Below are 18,646 nucleotides of genomic sequence, written 5' to 3' on the forward strand. Positions count from 1 at the left end.
CAACTCGGAGACGTTTCAGTTCCTTAGACTAACAATTATTTCTACTTTTTATGTATGAGCCTATTTATATTTCTAGTTTTTTAAATGGATGGATAAATTCCGTCACGTTTCATTATAATTCCCTCTGAGTGGACGTTCAAATTCACTGAATTGACATTCGAATTCGTTTGAAGTAGACATAGAAATTCCGCCAATTTTCCATTCTTATTCTCTAGAAGTGGACATGTACATAGATATAATTATGTAAATTTGCATTCGCGGTCTTTCCGAGGAGGCCTCTCACTTCAGTCAAATTTACATTTCAGTATGATTACATTCGGAGTTTTTTGTTTTTAGAGTTCGGTTAAAGTCAGTCAACTTGCAATCGAATCTTTTTTGGAGTGGACAAATATTATCAGTTAATTCATATTTGATTTCTTCATTCCGGCCACAGCAATGACGAGCATGGCGAGATAAGATTCACCGTCCAAGGTTCCGTCTGAATGCATGCAAACAAAGGTACACACTCCATAATACAGCTGATAAAATGATTGTTGAGTAGTTATTGTTGCTTAAGGTTTAGTGAAACCTTCCGGATAACCAGGTGATGATAACGCGCTCGTCAAATGATCTTTTTGAAGTTCGGTTTTCTACTTTCGTGTGCACATCTTCTTCCACCAAGGTTTTGTATATCCCAGATTCAAAGGAGGGAGATAAGATTCAGATGTTTTTTAGTGGAGTCTGGTCGTTGTTTTATTATAATTGTCATTATTAAGAAAAAGAATAATTGCGTAACTCAAGTCTGCCTGTGTTTGTTGTGTGAATGCCTGCTGTTAATTTTGTCTGAATATCACATGGGTGGCTTGTAATGATAAATTCATTATGCAAATGTGTTTTGAGCCTCAGCGGTTTTGCATGGGGAACCAAAAAAATGTTTCGCATATGTTCGAGGCAGCCTGTTGTTTATGATGAATTTTTCTGGCTGTTAAAATTTAAATAATTGTATCGATAGGTACCACACATCTCATGGGGCCTGTGAAGATAAACGATACGTGTACAGATACAATACATAAATATTCAATTTCCTCAAATCTAATGGAGCAAACTTACCGCTTCTTAATTTTTCACGTAACTTGGTGCTGAAGAAATCTCGGGAGTTTCTGGTACTGTGATTACGTGGTTAAGCCTTCACTGATAGAGCTTTATATAGACCAAAGCGCTTCACGTTCAGGTGAACTTAATCTGTTTATATTATATATTTTTCTCCTCGTTTGAGCATGGGAATCGGTCAGTGGGGCGAAACCCTCACTTCCTCATTTGTTGTAGTGTTGAAATCATTTTCGCCATCTTCCTTTGGACCAGATGCAACGATTCGCCCCAAATACTAAAAACCCATCCATCACGATTCATTTGCAGCGCACTTCATCATATATCGCCCGTATGGAGGCTCTTCTCTGACACCTAAATATGACGCGTTCATGATGGGGGCCAAACGCATTAGTTTGTAAACTACACTGCACTTTGCTTTGGTTTTTCGTTGTGTGTGTGTTTTTTTTTAAGTAAACTGTTTTATTTTTTATTTTTGGGGTGATGTAGGAGAGGCATTCTCACTGAAGATTGTCTGTCGTTAAATAATCTCTGCCCAGACATGGGTGCGTGTGTCGAGCCTCGTGTCTCGGGAATGCATTAATAAAGTAGCAGGCTGGAATTTTCAGAGCAACGCGGGAATTGTTCTTCTTAGCAGAAAGTACAGTGACAACCAGAAATATTCCTAGCTTAGAAATGAAAAAGCACTGTTCGTTTGTAATCACCGTTGCCCGTCCTATTTTAGTATGAGTAAAACGATCTTCAAAATTGCCGTTTATTGTATTTGTTATGATGCTCTCTCTCTCTCTCTCTCTCTCTCTCTCTCTCTCTCTCTCTCTCTCTCTCTCTCTCTCTGATTTCAGGTTATCTAGTAACTGGTCATTTCTCCTTTTGCAAATACGATAAGAACAGTCCTTTACATCGTCCTTTATAAATACATATATATTTTGATTTATGTACATGTATGTTTATATATGGTACAGACAGCGCGTCGTATATTCTTTTACAGATGTCAAAATTGATGTGTTTGTCTTGTAAATGCTGATCAATTTTATTGTAGAAGTTGAAGCTATTTAGTTTTTGTTTTCCCTTGCGGAATGCCGAAATAGCAGCCTAAGCTTGAAAACTTTTTTGTCTTTTCTTTTATCGATGCGGACTGCATATGTTGTCAGGAAGCGTCAGACGTTTGGATGTATTGTTGCTATGGAAGACCTTGTGGTCCCGATGTAGGTTTTTAACTGTTGAGTATTCATCAGAACTTGAATTTATCGAGAACGCGCCGCCCTGAAGCGTTATGGTGTTGTTCTGGAAGGTGTGTTCAAATATACATTTATTTTGACGTATTTATTGCAAATTGAATAAGCTTTATGAGAAAGATTCAGGTTTTTCAAAAGGTAAATATTTTTTATTCGTTTTACTACATTATGAATTATACGTAAAAAAATGCTCTGATAATGTTATGGCTCAATAAAAGATGAAATTACACACGAATTTCAAGACTCAGATTTTGCCGGCTCATAATTATTACCGAGAAGAAAACAATAGGTAAATATATAAAGCATTGGAAGCGTGATGTAGCTTCCAGGAACTCCTCCAAATTACCACATTCTGCAACTTTGTTATCGGGAACAGTCTTGGCTGGCTGACCAGAACAAGAAGTTTTCTAGATCAAGAGACCTGGAAGAGTTGAACAGAAGTGTTGCATTGCTCGGCAATTATTCACACAGGAAATTTCATGAGAAATTGGCTGTCTCCCAGGGCATGCATTTACAAGTAAGGAAAGGGCCTTCGTTACTCAAGGTTTACCAGCTAAAGTCACAGGGAGGGGGAGAAGGGTGACTGAACTAGATACTGATCATCATCTGAATTTGACAACAATTGAGTTAAAATCAACAATGAGTGGGAGATTAGCCTTGTATGCAAGCCAACGGCAAAAATAAAGATTAGATGACATAAGTCTGTGCAGAATATGGTATTAAGTGGGGTGAATAGGTTTTTGGTAAATAATAGATGCTGCCCAAAAACTTACCTTATGTGAGCATGTCCTGTTAACTGGATGTCCCGTGGATTTCCGTAAGCAGTTTGGAACAACAGAACTGCCACTAATGGCATAGAATTTTTTATTTACTTTTCTAAAATGATTGCAGATTGCGAACTATATTATATAAAAATGTTACCTTGTAAATTGTCAAGCATCACTACATTGGAATAGACACCGTTTTGATTTCTACGACAAGAATCTAAGATTCCATCTCCTGAGGAAATAAAATCCATGATAGAGCAGCATTATTTCCAGTCGCCAGCTTTCAAAATTCTATTTCTCTTTGTAATACTCATAACTTCAACTTTTCAGCTTAGAGAAATATTGGACTTAACTCACCCTTACGGGATAAACGAGAAGAATTGCACGTGTGAATTTAGCTAAAATACTACAGTCGAAAACTGAGGTAAACTCGTTTGTCAAGTGATTGGGTAACCCACCTCTGACATTCATTTTCATTTTGCAGTGCAACGCTCCTCTTAAAGATATCTCAAGCAATTATTATTCTGCAATACAAGTGGTCTTTGTCGTTTTCGATTATTTCAGCCGACGTGGCGGCCATGTTATTTTGCTGCAAGGAAATGTTTGCTAGAAACAGTCATATGGTTTTCAGCATAAAAAATATTTTGGCCAATCAGAAAGAGGGCTAGGTAGATGGAGAGATAAACATTCCTTTTCTCATTAAACTTCATACTCTTTTGTTCTTTTGTGTGAGTGGCTGCCCCTGAATACCATGTTATCCTCAGCATAACACCTTTCAACGGCTATAATTCTAAGGCGACACCGTGATTAACCCTACATTTTTTTTTTTTTTTTAAATATACGAATGGTATATCTTGTAAAAAGAATTTTATTTCCATTTCATGGTCAAAGATTGCTAGGTTCATGAAGGTGATATATCAAATTCAGTGTGACTTTTTATGCAAATAGTTTTACTGCATCCGCAAGATGTCAGTCAGATTCGGGGTGAATTGAAACATTCTTTGCCGTCTTTGTCCCGTCTTCCGAAGACAATTAAATTCAAAATACGTATCAGATGGATTGCTCAAATATACATATTTTGCTTGCCGGTTTATAACTGAACGAAAAGTTTTCGTAGCCATTTGAGGAATCTTGTTCTGCTTATGTAGAAGAAGAATTTGAATTTGAGTGATGCATGATAAATTTGATCTGAACACTCCTATCCAACAAGTGGATCCCGCTGAGAATTTAGATTTAACTCTTTATCCTGACTTACATTAAGTCACGGAGTATCGAACCCTTTTCTATCCTGGCTTACATTGACTCACTGCGTATCAAACCTTCTCCGATCCATTGTTGACCAATAAGATTTGAAAAGGTAATCCTAATCTGACTTACATTAAGTCACGGAGATCGAACCCTTTTCTATCCTGGCTTACATTGACTCACTGCGTATCAAACCTTCTCCGATCCATTGTTGACTAATAAGATTTGAAAAGATAATCCTAATCTCGCTGGAAATTACAGGGTAACGATTTTTCCAGTAACTTTTGTTTTCATTTCTGTATCTTTATATATATATATATATATATATATATATATATATATATATATATATATATATATATATATATATAAGTTTTTGTTCTGTTACGAAATTTTGGACCTGATCAAGTAGTTGAATCCATTGTTATTTATTTGATGTTTGTTGTTCTTAGCTTACGAAAGCTCCGATTGTTATCTTTAGTGTCCTTGTGAGTTAATATAATAATAATAATAATAATAATAATAATAATAATAATATAATAATAATAATAATAATAATAATAATAATAATAATACGTGTAGTAACCTGATACCGAGTTGTACAATTTCCTTAACTGTTGGTAAAAGAAAACTTTCTTAAAAGACATAGAAAACAGATTATTGTGAGTGGTTAACTATACCTGATTCGAAAGAGTGCGTTTATACTTTGGGAGTAATTTTGTAGGTGCTAGGTCCGTCCTTGCGTAAGGTGACATTGAGTTTGCTGCAAAAACAGTTGCAAGGTTGGTGCTTTTACAGCCATTCGTTATTTAACAGTGATGCAAGTGAACTATCCAAGCAAATCAGAAAGCAATTAACAACAAAGAACAAAAGAAAATTGTACTTATATTATTAATTTACCATTAAAATATCGAATAGATATGAATAGAAATATATTAGTGTCCCCTTGAATTAGTTGATTACGTTTTCTTTTCTATGTTGACAGCTGCGATAGTAATGGCGGCTCCCAGTCAACATCAAGTCAATGGCAGGAATTCCACGCTTGCCAGCAATTACGAACTCCTTTGTGAATTGAAAGCCAGTGGTACCATACCTGTCATTAAATACAGAAGCCGGCGCACTGGACTCAAAATAGTTTTGGCCAGAGTCGAGGGACCTCTCGTCAACGGATACTTTACTCTAGGTAAGTGCTGCCTTGGCCAGGTTAGGCCTACACGAAAACCCAGCTACCCATGTTCGTTGTCTGGGAAAAGGGAATTTTCCCTATGCCCTTGATGTTGGGTTATGGACAGCCTAATGAACGACAGCAACATGGGAAGACGTGAGGGTCTTTACTAGGTAGGTGGTGATGTAGACCTACCTGGGCTACTAGGCAGTACCAGGTAATCTAAGCTAACGTTAGTACTAGTAGCTACTGAGGGTTGGTTGTAAAGGCAAGAGATAGGTAGCTGTTAACGATGTAGGCCTAGGCTGACATAGGTAAGCTAGAGATCATTAAATATTTAAAACTTGGCGTCCAGACTCTTTAGGCTAAGCACAGGCAAAACCTACCTAGCCTAATGTAAATGAGGTTATTGCTTTGTAGCCTAATATTTAGTACATTAGATAATGCTAGACTAAGCCTAGCTAGGGTAGTTTTTGTATCTGTGGTAAATAGTTACAGCTCCTAAATTACGACTACACATGACAAATTGCACAGAATAAAAGTTGTTCAGCATGACAAAATCTACCCAAAAAGTCGCTTACTTCATCATGTAGGTAATGCCAATTTACCATCCGACAATTTTTTAGGTGGAACATAATTTTTTCTAAGTACCCAATTGATCTTAACGGTGGCTGGAGGCCAGAGCTCCAGTAGTACTGGAGATGGCTGCAGTGAGGTGCTGTATATTGCCCCAACCTCATCATGGGAATTTCAAAAACAATCATTTGTACGTGAGGTTGACCCAGGTCAGTCTCAAGGGACAGGGATTGATTTACAAACTAATAATAAAAACGCGTCTGATGAATATGATTCACCCATCTACAGCCTTACCTGAAGGGACACTTTCTTTCTGGTGTTAACCACCAACATGTAGAACCTACAAAAATGTGATGCAGATGAAGTAATTCAAAAATCTACCCAGCCTATCTAAGTAGGTTAGTTAGGCAATGCTTATTTGTTTCATCATTGTCAAATTATGGGTGAATCTGCCACTGTTAATTACTAGTTTGTGGCTCCAATGACTGGACCAGATTCTGTTAAAGATAGGCCTAGCCCATATCCAAAGATAAGTGTTTGGGTTTGTATTGTGTAGGAAAAATCCAAATGAGCCTAGCTAGCTTTAAAAGTTCTCTATCTTTCCATCACAAGCCAATGGAAGTGTGATAAATCCTAGTGACAGATTTTCTTGTATCAGAAGAATTAAGTGTTAAAATGAAGGTAAACTTGATATATTTTTTAATTCTGATGCCCTTTTGTGAAATTTTTTGTTGGTTTAGAAAATAAAATTATTGTACCTAATTGTAAACATATTGATCCCATACTCAGTTACTCATAATATCCAGTGAAAATTTATTTACAGCCACTGAAGCACATGATGATGATGGTCTGCCTCACACGCTGGAGCATCTGGTCTTCCTTGGGAGTGAAGATTACCCATTCAAAGGTGTTCTGGATTTATTAGCTAACAGATGTTTAGCATCAGGAACCAATGCATGGACAGGTATAATCTCATGTTCTTAATACAATTGGTAACATAATTTGCCTGCTCATTTTGATAACTTGAATTTACATGTTCTGCATTGCAAATATTAAAGATTTATGATTACATGATTTATTATATAAATTTTTGTGTGACTAACACTTGTAAACCCTCTACAGATACAGATCACACAGCATACACTGTCCAGACTGCAGGTAGCGAGGGATTTTTGAATTTGCTACCGATATATCTTGATCATCTGCTGTACCCTACTCTTACGGTAAGAATTTGTTTTTTAAATTTTGTTTTTATTAGTTACTCTTCTGCAGACATATAAGGATTATTGAATAGTACTTTGGTCACCAAAAGAGCTGGAAAATCCAGACTTGCTTCGATGAGAGCTATGGGAAAGGAGGCAAGCGAGAAAAGATTTGTGAAAAATATAATACAGGAAAGACAGTGTGGCAGAATTTCATGCAAGCCCTATGTATTATTCAGTATAGGAAGTGATGGTGATAGCATAGACTTTTGGCAAAAGTTGTGTTCAAAAGTAAAACACTAATAACATTTGTTTAGACATGGGGTGTTACATAGAATATAATAAAGAAGAAGGTGAATCTTGCTTTTTATTTTTTTTACCAGGAATCTGGGTTTATAACTGAAGTTTACCACATAACCGGGGATGGAGAAGATGCTGGTGTTGTGTACTCAGAGATGCAGGCCAGAGAGAATTCAGATAGTGATCGTTGCTTCAGGGCAATGGCTCTTGCAATGTATCCTGAGCCTAGTGGCTATCGTTCAGAGACTGGTGGCATCATGAAAAATCTTCGCGAAAGTACAAATAATGAAAAGGTAGTATATATATTTCATGTCAGCAGTTTTTGACAATTTTTATATTTGCTATATAAAGTTTTGATTTTTTGGTGCAATGTTTTCCCAATTCATTCATGTGATTTTTTAATATACAGTAGTAGTACTTGAGTGCTCTCCATAGCCACAGGTACTACATATACTTATGTGTGTGTCTTGAAAATTCTATATTGCTTATCAGTCAAATTGATCTGCATAGGTATATCGTAAGACTATACTTGGTGTGAAGCAGTGTTGGGTGAAGTGAAATTGCTTGGCTCATCATTTATTCAGTTCTAGTGATCAGTTTTCTAATGTTCCAGGAATTTTTGCCTGATGTATTAGTATTTGTGATCATTTTTGTTCTGCACTTGAAAAAGACAGAAAAATTGTGGCTTTTAATTCACGAGTCAGAACAGTACTTATACGTATTACCCTTAGGTATACATTATTGGTTGTCAGCTGTAGAACCAACATATTTATCTGTAAATGAGCACACTCGTTTGTAGATGAAGTCATTTTCATAGTTTTAGTTCATGAATGGGCTTGGGAAATGTACAGGCAGTCCTAAGTTATTGGCACGGGTTCTGTTTTCAGCGAGGTGCTGATAGTGAAAACCGCCGTAAACCAAAATTTCATTTAATGGCGCCTCTGTTAGGTATGTTATGGCACCATAACTATTATCGGCACCTTATGGTGGTGATAACCGAAACACATCCCGTTATGGTGCCATAAATCATCGATTTTATGGCACCGGACAAGTCTGCCAATATCCATGGACTGCGTGTGATCATTATCAGTCTTAAACACAGTAATTGTATAGTAAATTTTGTAATAATAAAGGAATTTGTTATACTATTTTACTAATTTTGGTTGCACAATATATTTTATTATAAAGTGTAATTCACATTCAGAGTCTGTTGTACTATTTCAGATACGTAATTATCACTGTGAATTCTATCGACCAGAAAATTTAAATATTATTATTACTGGTCAAGTGGAACCTGAAGAAGTGTTTGCAGCATTAGAATCAGTTGAGCAGAAAATCTTATCAAAGGTAGGTGTGAGAAAAAATTCCTTGAGGTTTTATTTTTATGTCATATTATTGTTCTTTAGGGGAATAAGGCAGTCATGGTTTATTTTCTTTATCTCTTGTATAGGAATAATAATAATAATAATGTTAGTAATAATGATAATAATAATTAAGAATGCAAGTTCAATCATATCCACATGTCACTGATATCCTACTAAGGAAATAATTGATTGCAATAATATATTTTTGTACTTTAAAATTAAAATTCCTCTTGTTATTGAAATCCTAATTTATTTAGAATACATGTTCAATAAGTATAATTTAATTCTGTATACACTGAACTGTGATGTAATCAAGTCACTATCCCTAGGTAAATTACTTTACAAATATAGTACAGAATTTCATTGATATACAAGAATACAGTAATACTATAGTTTTGCAGCTATAAAATGTGGGATAATATATTATTTTACTCATTGTTAAGGATGTAACAGTACAATCAGATGACCATGTCTGCTCATGTTTTATTTAGGGACCACTGGACCCTTATGTCAGACCTTGGGAAAGCCCTGTACCTCCTCTGGAGCATTGTGTTGATAAACTTGTAGAATACCCTAGTGACACAGAAGATACTGGTTTAGTTCTTGTAGCCTGGCGTGGACCATCAGCTGTTTCAGAAATGAATGAGTAAGTACTTTATTTTGTTTTGGACTAAAATTTTCATGTAAAGATCCAACTAGTTTCATTCAAAGCAACTTGGACATGGCTGCAAGTTTTAGAGAGTATGAATGTAATCACCTCCATATTTTTTCAAGTGATTATTAAAAGGGTATGGTAGATCTAATCTTATTCTTAAAGTTTGGTCTGGTACTGTTGTGATTTTTAGACGAATAAATTCTGTATATGACTGTTGACCCTGTAAATAAATGTATAGAAGATTATGAAACTTCTTATAGGTTTTCATTCTCCTGAAATGTGAAATGATGTAATTGCTAACCTTGACAGTGAGCTGAAATGAATTGATAAAGGATTTAGCCTGATAGCTTTTAGGATGAACTGTACCTAAATTACGACTATTCTTGTAACACTTAACCACGTTACCAATCGATGATTATTGGTGCATAGTTAATGCTGCACCTAGTGAAACTGAATATGGTAAAACTTGGTGTTACTTCAGTTCCGAGCAGTCATTGTTTTTTTCTTTTTTTTTTTCTCTAATATTTGTAACACTTAAAAGCCCTCAGTTTTGCCAGAAATTATGATACCAAGAATCAGGCACTTGTGGAGTAATGCTACTTTTTAACAGAATTGCTTGAAATTTGCTTTCCTTTTTCTAAATCAAGGTGTTTATTCCTAACAGTAGATAGATATTGAAAAATACCGTTTGGCTATCTTTTATGATCTTTAATTATCTTTGCAACTTGAGAGTTAGTGTATGCTATGTGTTTTGTATATCATCAGCAACCATATTCAGAGGTTTTCTGGCGATAGAAGTTCACTCTTGACGTGGTTCGGAGTCACGTAAAGCCGTTGGTCCCGTTGCTGAATAACCACTGGTTTCCATGCAACGTAAAAACACCATACAAACAAACATATTCAGAGGTACATCAGCATTGCATTGATAGTACTTGAATATCTTTGAAACCTACAAAATTTCAAATACATCTGTGCATTAAAATCATTTGCACATTGTTCATGTCATGTAATCATTTTTGTGGGAGTGATTAATTTACTTTACACATTAAAATATTTTGGTTTGCACTATTGAGGTCTTTGTTATGAAATTCAATAGTTGTATTCTCATAGTTTATATCAAAGGTGGTTGTATGCTTTCATGTCTCTGTACAATATATGTATAGCTTTATGGTGGACAGTACTGTCTGTAGAGGCAATGTTAGGAAATTATTATAATGCACATATATAGAAGCTTGAATGTGCAACAGCATTTTGACTTGTTTTAAATTTTATATTACAGCATTATCAGCATGGGAGTGTTAATGGAATATTTAACCCACTCGTCAGTTTCTCCTTTGCCAAGTATTTTTGTAGAAGTTGAAGATCCTCTTGCCAGTAGTGTAAGTACATTGCACATTTTTTCTGTAACGGTTTTAGTACTGTTATGAGGTTATAATCCTTTGCAATTAGTGGTAAGATTATTTTTGTTAAAAAAATTGTCTTTAAAACCATTCAATATATATTTTCTTTAAATTCTTGTTCTGTGTTTCATTTGCTGCTACTTGTATTATGGAGGAGTTTAACCACTTACAATCAAATAAAATTTTTTTAAGCTTTTATCCTTCATATCAGGAGATAATTGTGGAGGAGGAGTGCTGTTATAACCAGGTTTTGTCCCTGTGATGGTATTGTATATGATTATTTTATAGCCTTTTGATATTACTTTTAGCCAATAAATTTTTCACATACTTATACTACCTATCTAGTGTTGTGCATTTTGTATCATATGTATTGATTTATAACTATATATTATTATATTAGGTTAACAATACCATTGTGTCATGTGAACTTAATAGGGCTTGCTAAGGGAATTTACTATTGAATGAAAAGTGAAAATTGGAGGAAGGTAAAGTAAAAGAAGATTTCCCGTTGAGAAGAGAAAGGCCATGTTGTATGCTAATTAATGCCTTCTTTTATTTATACATAGAATTACATATTGTTAGATTTTTGTATTAAACAAACATAAATTGTTACACATATGAATTACGTAGAATTTACCCCTGAGATGATAAGTCATCTCAATGTGAGACCACCTTGACGCAGTGAGGGCGCTCGAACCCCAGGAATCTGTTCCTGGAATTGAGCCCAAGAGTCTCATGTATTTATATATTTTTGGACTAATTTTGTGGAATTTTCTCCTTTTTGTAAAATTTTACTGCTTAGGTGAATCTGAGAAGGGATTGTGCTTTGGAAGGGGTTCAATTTCGAAGCTAATTATGGAAGTTGTGGTGGTTGAGTCACTACCCGATGTGGTTTGGATCTAAGAGATAGTGATGGGATTTTCCCATTGCTATCTTGAGGGTGCAACCATCTCCAGGGATCTGCCCATCGGAATGCGCGGGGGTGGCTGGTTTTTTGGGGATGGGTCTTCTGGCTTTTGTCCAGAAGCCCACCAATATGTTTGGAGTGGGAAATCAGTCCCCATTATTGGGGCAGAACCCCCAGCAGGGAAGATTGGCTTACACCGGGGCCACTGCAAGCATATTGATGCTATGCTGAAAGGGTAGGGCATGGGGTGGACTATTGGGAATCAACTTTCACTAGTGCCATTGGCGGAGACTGCGAATACCTGATTGATGATACTTTCTTGATAAAACCAAACAGTTTTGGGTGTGTAGGTGAGCCGGTTTGTGTGAGGTGGTCTGGTGTGTGCATGCTTAGTATCCTGGGATTGCTTTGTGGGCTTTGGCGGTTTGTTGGGGTGGGGAGCCTAGGCATTAGAAACTGCCTGGGTGTCCCTTTTGATGTGCTGTTGGGGTCTCAGTGCGGCTCTTGGGTGTCGGGTGTGCACTTTTTGGACTCCTGAATGTGAACTGGCATAGTTTTATGGATTTGGTTACTAGTTTTTTCACCCGTGGATCCAATGACTTCTGGCATGAACATGGATATGAGCTCGAGTGTCAGACAGAACCAAACACTGAGACACCAGGTTGTTGGTAAATCTGGTGGATTTTATTCAGATAGTAGAATCCTTTATTGCACTAATATGAATTTGTCATTAGGTTATGAATGTATGTAAAGCGTAGTGAAATAATTTGGTAAAGTGGAAAGAATGAAATTACTTCTAGAAGAAGACAATCAGTTATTTTCTGCTTTTGTTAAATTTTCCTCACTCTTGGAAGCTAGTGAGGCACAACTAAGACTCCATGGCCACATTCTTAATGATCCAGTTCTTAGCATGAAAGTGTTTTCAGTGAAAAACTTAAATACTAGTAAGCGATTTGATTTTATACCTAAGAATGACGAACATGGACCAGCCCCATGTACCAGAGTGCTTCCTTCCCCTATATGGCATGTTGCTAGCTACAAGGAGGGAGGAAAAAATCGTGTAAAGGCTGCTGAATGTATTGAGAACAAGGTTGGTTCCATTCCCATTGGAAATGTAAACATTATGGAAAGAACTTGATAATAAAAGCTGGTAATGAAACCCAAGCAAATTTGCTATCTAATTTTAAACCTCCTGAAAGTGGAAACATTGAATGTATTGCATCACACAGATTCTATTAACACACTGAAAGGGGTAGTATACTCAAAAGACTTGCATGTTTTTAAAGAGGAGTAGATTCTCCATCGATGTCCTCCCTGTGTATCTCATATAAAAAAACTAGGAGGGGATGCAACTATCTTGTAACCTTCTCCTCCTATTACGTAGCTTATACTATCATTGTTGGCCATGAGAGGACGCAGATTAAGAAATATAAAAGAATTCCAAAACAGTGTTTTGAATATGGCCACATTCAAAACTTGTGAAAACAACAAAAAATGTTCTGTGTGCTCTACATAGCATGTTAATTTTGATGAGTGCGAAGCAGCCTAACACTGTTTTATAAGTAAGGGTGATCACTCTCCAAAGTCTTTGGGATCTCCAAGCCTAAACCACTTTAGTATTCCTATCTTGAAGCTCATTTGGGGAAATTTCTTAAGAGGATATGCATATCTAACGATGGGGAAAATTTTCCTGTGATGTTCTTTGAATGAGAGTATAAGGAGAAGGAGGCCGTGCTAAAGCCGATCTCAGGAAATTCAGACTAGGAATAATGCATGTGCCATTCATAATAATAATAGTAAGTTAATATCACTTATAAATATACACAGCGCAATGTAATGTCTTGAATGTTATGTAGAATGAGTGAAGTAATCTGGGTGTTGTAGTAATCTGGGCTGTAATTTGGTAGTACGTTTCAATTCACTTTAGGCTATATGATCCCTTGTGATTTAAAATGCTCTACTTATTTCGATGCGAGTCTTAATAATTGGCATAGGTAGTATTGGTAATTGGTGAAAAATATGTTGGCTGACTAAATATAAATGAGTGAATATTAAGGAATCAAGAATAGGTGTGTCTTTTCAGGTTCATTATAGCTGTTATGAATATTCTGTATCAGCCTGCTACCTTGAGTTTAATGGAGTACCACGTGAAAAGGTTGATTACGTAAAGCCTCTTTTGATGGACACACTAACACAGCTTGTGACTGGACGAGCAACCATAGACATGATTGTTATGAGAGACATCCTTAAGAATTTAATTTTGAGGCAAGATAGCCGCTTAGAAACCTCTCCCCATGATACAATTGCAGATAATGTCATTGGTGATGCATTATACGGATATACATGTGAACACGTAAGTAATTCCAAGTCTTGCTATGACTACAAAGTTCTTTGTTTTTAAGGCAATTCACTTATAATTGAAGATTCAGTCGATGATTGTTAGTGATAACTGAATGGCTCTGTGTCATTCATATCTTTTTATGTGTTTCATATAGCTAATACTTAACATCAAAATTGACATTTATAATAATTTGGCTACTATCTGTAATATATTGCATGTGTTTTAAGTATGCTAAAAACTAGGAAAAAATGTTTATAGAGATCATCAGCCAAATGTAAGATTTATATTTCAGTAAAAAATATATCTGTTTTCTCTGCTAGTACATACAGCATTATGTAAGAATTAATTGTTCTGAATCTTTTCAGCTAGATGTTCGTCTTAACAAGAAGTTGTGGTTTACTCATTTGATACAAGAGTCTGACAAATTCTGGATTCAGATGATTAATAGGTACCTTATCAAGAGTCCTTCAGTTGTCATAAGAGGTGTTCCTTCTATAGCAGAAGCCACAAGATTAGAAGAGGAAGAGAAGCAGAGGATTGAAGCTAGGAAGTTAGCCCTTGGCCAAGAGCAGCTAAAAATATGGGAAGACAAAGTAGAAAATGCTAAACTAACAAATGAGGTAAGAACATATGTGGTCCTTAGCCAAAGCTTTGAAGTACTTGAGCTATTTGTTGGATTGTAGTAAAGCTTATTGTATTTTTTTCATGTTAATAAGGAAAATATGTACATTTTCATTGATGAGTTTTACTTTGAAGATGAAATTGTTACCTAGAACACTGTTTGATGTGTAGCATAAGCAACAAATGAACCAGTAGATTATTTGGAGTTAAAATTTCTAAATTTCGCATTCTTGCCTCCATCCTTGTATACCTGTTTTGGTACAGTTCAGCCTTTGATATCCAGGAAGCTTGGGACCAGGCCACTGCCGGACCACAGAAAATCCTCGAATATAGAATATATCCCTAAAAATTAAACCCCTGTGTCTTACAAGCTAATTCCACATACAAATAGCCTAGTTTCCAACGTACCCTATTACTTGGCTAAGCTCTGACACTGCTTTTTATCATTTTATAACTTCATACTGTATAATTTCCTTAAAAATAGCGCCATTTACAGAGTCTGCTGACACTGAGGACTGGTGGTACACTATTTTAAAGGAAATTATACAGTATGAAGTAATAAAATGATAAAGTGCATATACTATATGAGTAATAAAACGATAAAAAGAAGTGTCAGAACGTAGCCATCGTAGGTTAGGTCAGCAACTTGGCTATTTGTATGTGGAATTAGATTGCAAGACTATGATTATATCGGCGCTGATAATAGAGTTATGGTGCCGGCGCTGATAATAGAGTTATGGTGCCATAATATACTTATCAGAGGTGCCATTAACTGGTTATCGGTGCCATAAATCGCTGAGTTCAGGTTAATGGTGGTTTTTGCTATTAATGGTGGTTTTTGCTATCAGCACCCTGCCAAGAATGTAACCCCTGCCGATAACTGGGGACTGCCTGTACAGTTGAACCTCTTAAAACCAGCATTGTATGGTCCAGGAACTCCTGTGGTTTGGCTTGATTTTAAATCAGCCACCATTAGTTCATTGCACTGCCACTGGGGTAGCGCCACATATTGTTTACAACTTCAAGACCGCAAAAATTATGCCATATCTCCTTTGTTTTTATTAAAACAATTGTTAGTAATGGAAATATGTGAAGTTAAATATGTTTTTTTATATTAACATTAAAGGAATATATATTTTTTAAAAATATCCACTTAAAAAGGCTCTACCGAGTCAAAACTTTTAATCTAAACAAGATATTTGGCAGAATGAATTCTGTACTCTGTGCTTAAGATACAGTTTTGATCATTTCTTTTATGTAACTGTGTATTTACCAATTTGATATGCTACCCATGAGATCATATGATGCTAGAGGTAATAAGCACAAGCATAAATCTTTACCTATGCTAGAAAATTTTTATTTCATTAGCGAATAGTTTAGTCTTCATTTTCCTCAGTAGATGGCGCCGGTGTGCTTTGTTTACGTTTTGATGGAGACATTCAAATGCACTGTGATCACCGAAATTCACCCATTATTTTTTTCATTCCACTATCCTCTACAATCAAAATAAATGACAGAAACTAATAGTGATAATTATGAAGATACGAAATTTAAGATATGAAAGTCACTGATGATTATGAGCAGATTCTAAGAAGTTGAGTATTGTGTTGACTTACGATTAGGCTAACTAGGCAATGTAGGCTATTGTGTTAAATAAAGTACACTAAGAAAATTATACAGTATAATGTTAGTAAATGTAACATTTTGTTATTGTATTTCCCTTGTGAAGCAAAGATTTGTGTGTTAACATTTTCTTCCATTTTTTTTTATAAATAGATTCCTCCTCCACCAGAGATGCTGCAGTCAGTACCTGTTCCAGGTGTTTCTAGTATAAACTTCCACCCCATCAATGCCTATAGCAACCACATCAACTTAGATGGTACTTCAGGAGCATTACAACCTCAATTATCATTTTCTCAGCTTCTCAGTAATCTCCCTGTCAAGTTTCAGCTAGATGATCTTCACTCTAATTTTGTTGAGGTTTGTAAATCTACCTGTTTTGTTAAACCCAGGTGAATGTGTTTTTTTTTTTTTTTGAACTATAGAAGATATTTATGGCCATATTTATTATTTTAAAATAGGAAAGATTTATTTTATTTATTGTTTTAAGATAGTAAAGATTTATTATTTTAACAAGATTTAAAATTAATTTTACATGTTTTCAGGTAATTGCCATTTTGGACACTTCTACATTAAGACCACCACTTCGTCCTTACTTGACTTTGCTTCTTGATCTACTGTTTGAGTCTCCTGTTTTACGAAATGATGCTGTTATCCCGTATGAAGAAGTGGTGCGAGAATTATCTGCTGATACTTTGTCTCGGGACACAGTCATTGGATTAGCTTTGAATGGCAGACAGTTTTCTACTGGTCCCTATAGTTCCAATGCAGCTGTTGTTATAAAGGTTAGACTAATTTAAGTATTTTTGCTTTTGCATGAATTGTCACTAATGCAATTTTTTGGTAATAAAGTGATTATGTGATGGTTCATAACAATTGGAAAATTTCATTACTCTGCTTTAGCTAGTTATGGCAATATAGGTTGTAGGGTTTTTCCCGTAAGGGGTTATCACTTACAGCATTGTAGATATGTGATACAAGTTGTATGTGTTATGCCTTTTAATTTTCATTTGCTGCTTTTGCCTATGGTCTCTTTGTCCAACTTTTCAACTTCTTTAACTTTGTATCCTTGAATGTTCACCTTGTACATAAGAACAAATCCTTCAGATGACTGCTTAAGTTTAGAATTATGGTGCTCTTACTAAAATACCAATAATAACATTTTCAGCAAGCACCATGTCTTCATGAAATTAGTAGTATAGTGATTTGTTTTTTAATATAGTCAAGATATAAATATCCATGTTACTGTGGTGGCATTTCCACAATCGATTGTATGGTAAATGTAACAGAAGAGACATATAAGAACACCTCTATTTTTAAGTTTTACTTAATTTGATACTGGACAAGATATCAAACACTGAAGTATTTTGTATGGTGTATTTTACAGTAGTTCCTCCTAATTCTTGGGATTCAGGGTCACCATCTCTTGGTGGATTAAAAGACTTTGTAAATAATATATGGTACAGTACATAAATTCAGTAAGATGTGTTTAATTGCTAATTTACTTTTTGTTTTTTTACATGTTGCTGAACTTGTGCATTGTTTCCCACAATTTTGTACAACTTTAAAAATTTTTTATTTTCATATAAGTAACTTACCAAGTAAGTAACTACATTGCTATAAGTTTCTACTCTATTGGCAGCTCAAAATTTGAAAATTTGCAGTAGTGCACTTTTGTTTTGGTGTAGGTAATTAGTCCCCTCCCACATCTGGGTAAGAGTAGGTACAACAGTGCTGGAAAGCCTGTTCGTTTTTGCCGATCAACGACTAGACACCAGTTGTTGAGCAGCTCTGATTCAAGTTTCGCCAAATGGTCGTATATTTCGCTTTTGGTGAAGTATTCATCCGGTTTGGGTGTCTTGCTAATCATCGTAACCTTATTTAGTGTTTATTAGAAATTTTTTACTAGTTTGACTCAATATGTGTGCACCGACATGGAAACTGTGGGGAAAACCGTCAGTAGACTCTATGCAATGTCAAGGTACCATTGCCTCCCAGTCTATTGCTCTGATACTGGACCCTCAAGCTTAGGCAACGGATGCAGTGCTCCAGGACTGGACGGACTTGGACGTCTATGCCTTTCCTCCATTCAGTATGGTGATTGAGGTGCTGTCCAAGTTCGTGTCTTGCCACAACATGTCCATGACTCCGGTAGCCCCATT

General features: G+C 35.7%; 1 protein-coding gene across 4 annotated transcripts in view; it reads left to right on the forward strand.

Annotated features, from left to right (window-relative positions):
- The window catches only part of LOC135212101 (uncharacterized protein C05D11.1-like), a 120,652-nt gene that overhangs the window by 68,453 nt on the left and 33,553 nt on the right, over positions 1-18,646 (forward strand). For all 4 annotated transcript variants that reach the window (XM_064245481.1, XM_064245482.1, XM_064245483.1 and 1 more), the window contains exons 3-13: positions 5,319-5,516; positions 6,898-7,038; positions 7,197-7,297; positions 7,660-7,869; positions 8,801-8,923; positions 9,432-9,586; positions 10,875-10,974; positions 13,986-14,255; positions 14,609-14,863; positions 16,641-16,844; positions 17,030-17,269. In XM_064245481.1, coding sequence (XP_064101551.1) covers positions 5,319-5,516; positions 6,898-7,038; positions 7,197-7,297; positions 7,660-7,869; positions 8,801-8,923; positions 9,432-9,586; positions 10,875-10,974; positions 13,986-14,255; positions 14,609-14,863; positions 16,641-16,844; positions 17,030-17,269 — 1,997 coding nt within the window. The remainder of the gene's footprint in view (positions 1-5,318; positions 5,517-6,897; positions 7,039-7,196; positions 7,298-7,659; positions 7,870-8,800; positions 8,924-9,431; positions 9,587-10,874; positions 10,975-13,985; positions 14,256-14,608; positions 14,864-16,640; positions 16,845-17,029; positions 17,270-18,646) is intronic.

The sequence above is a fragment of the Macrobrachium nipponense genome, chromosome 40 (genome assembly GCF_015104395.2).
Source record: "Macrobrachium nipponense isolate FS-2020 chromosome 40, ASM1510439v2, whole genome shotgun sequence".
Taxonomy (NCBI): domain Eukaryota; kingdom Metazoa; phylum Arthropoda; class Malacostraca; order Decapoda; family Palaemonidae; genus Macrobrachium; species Macrobrachium nipponense.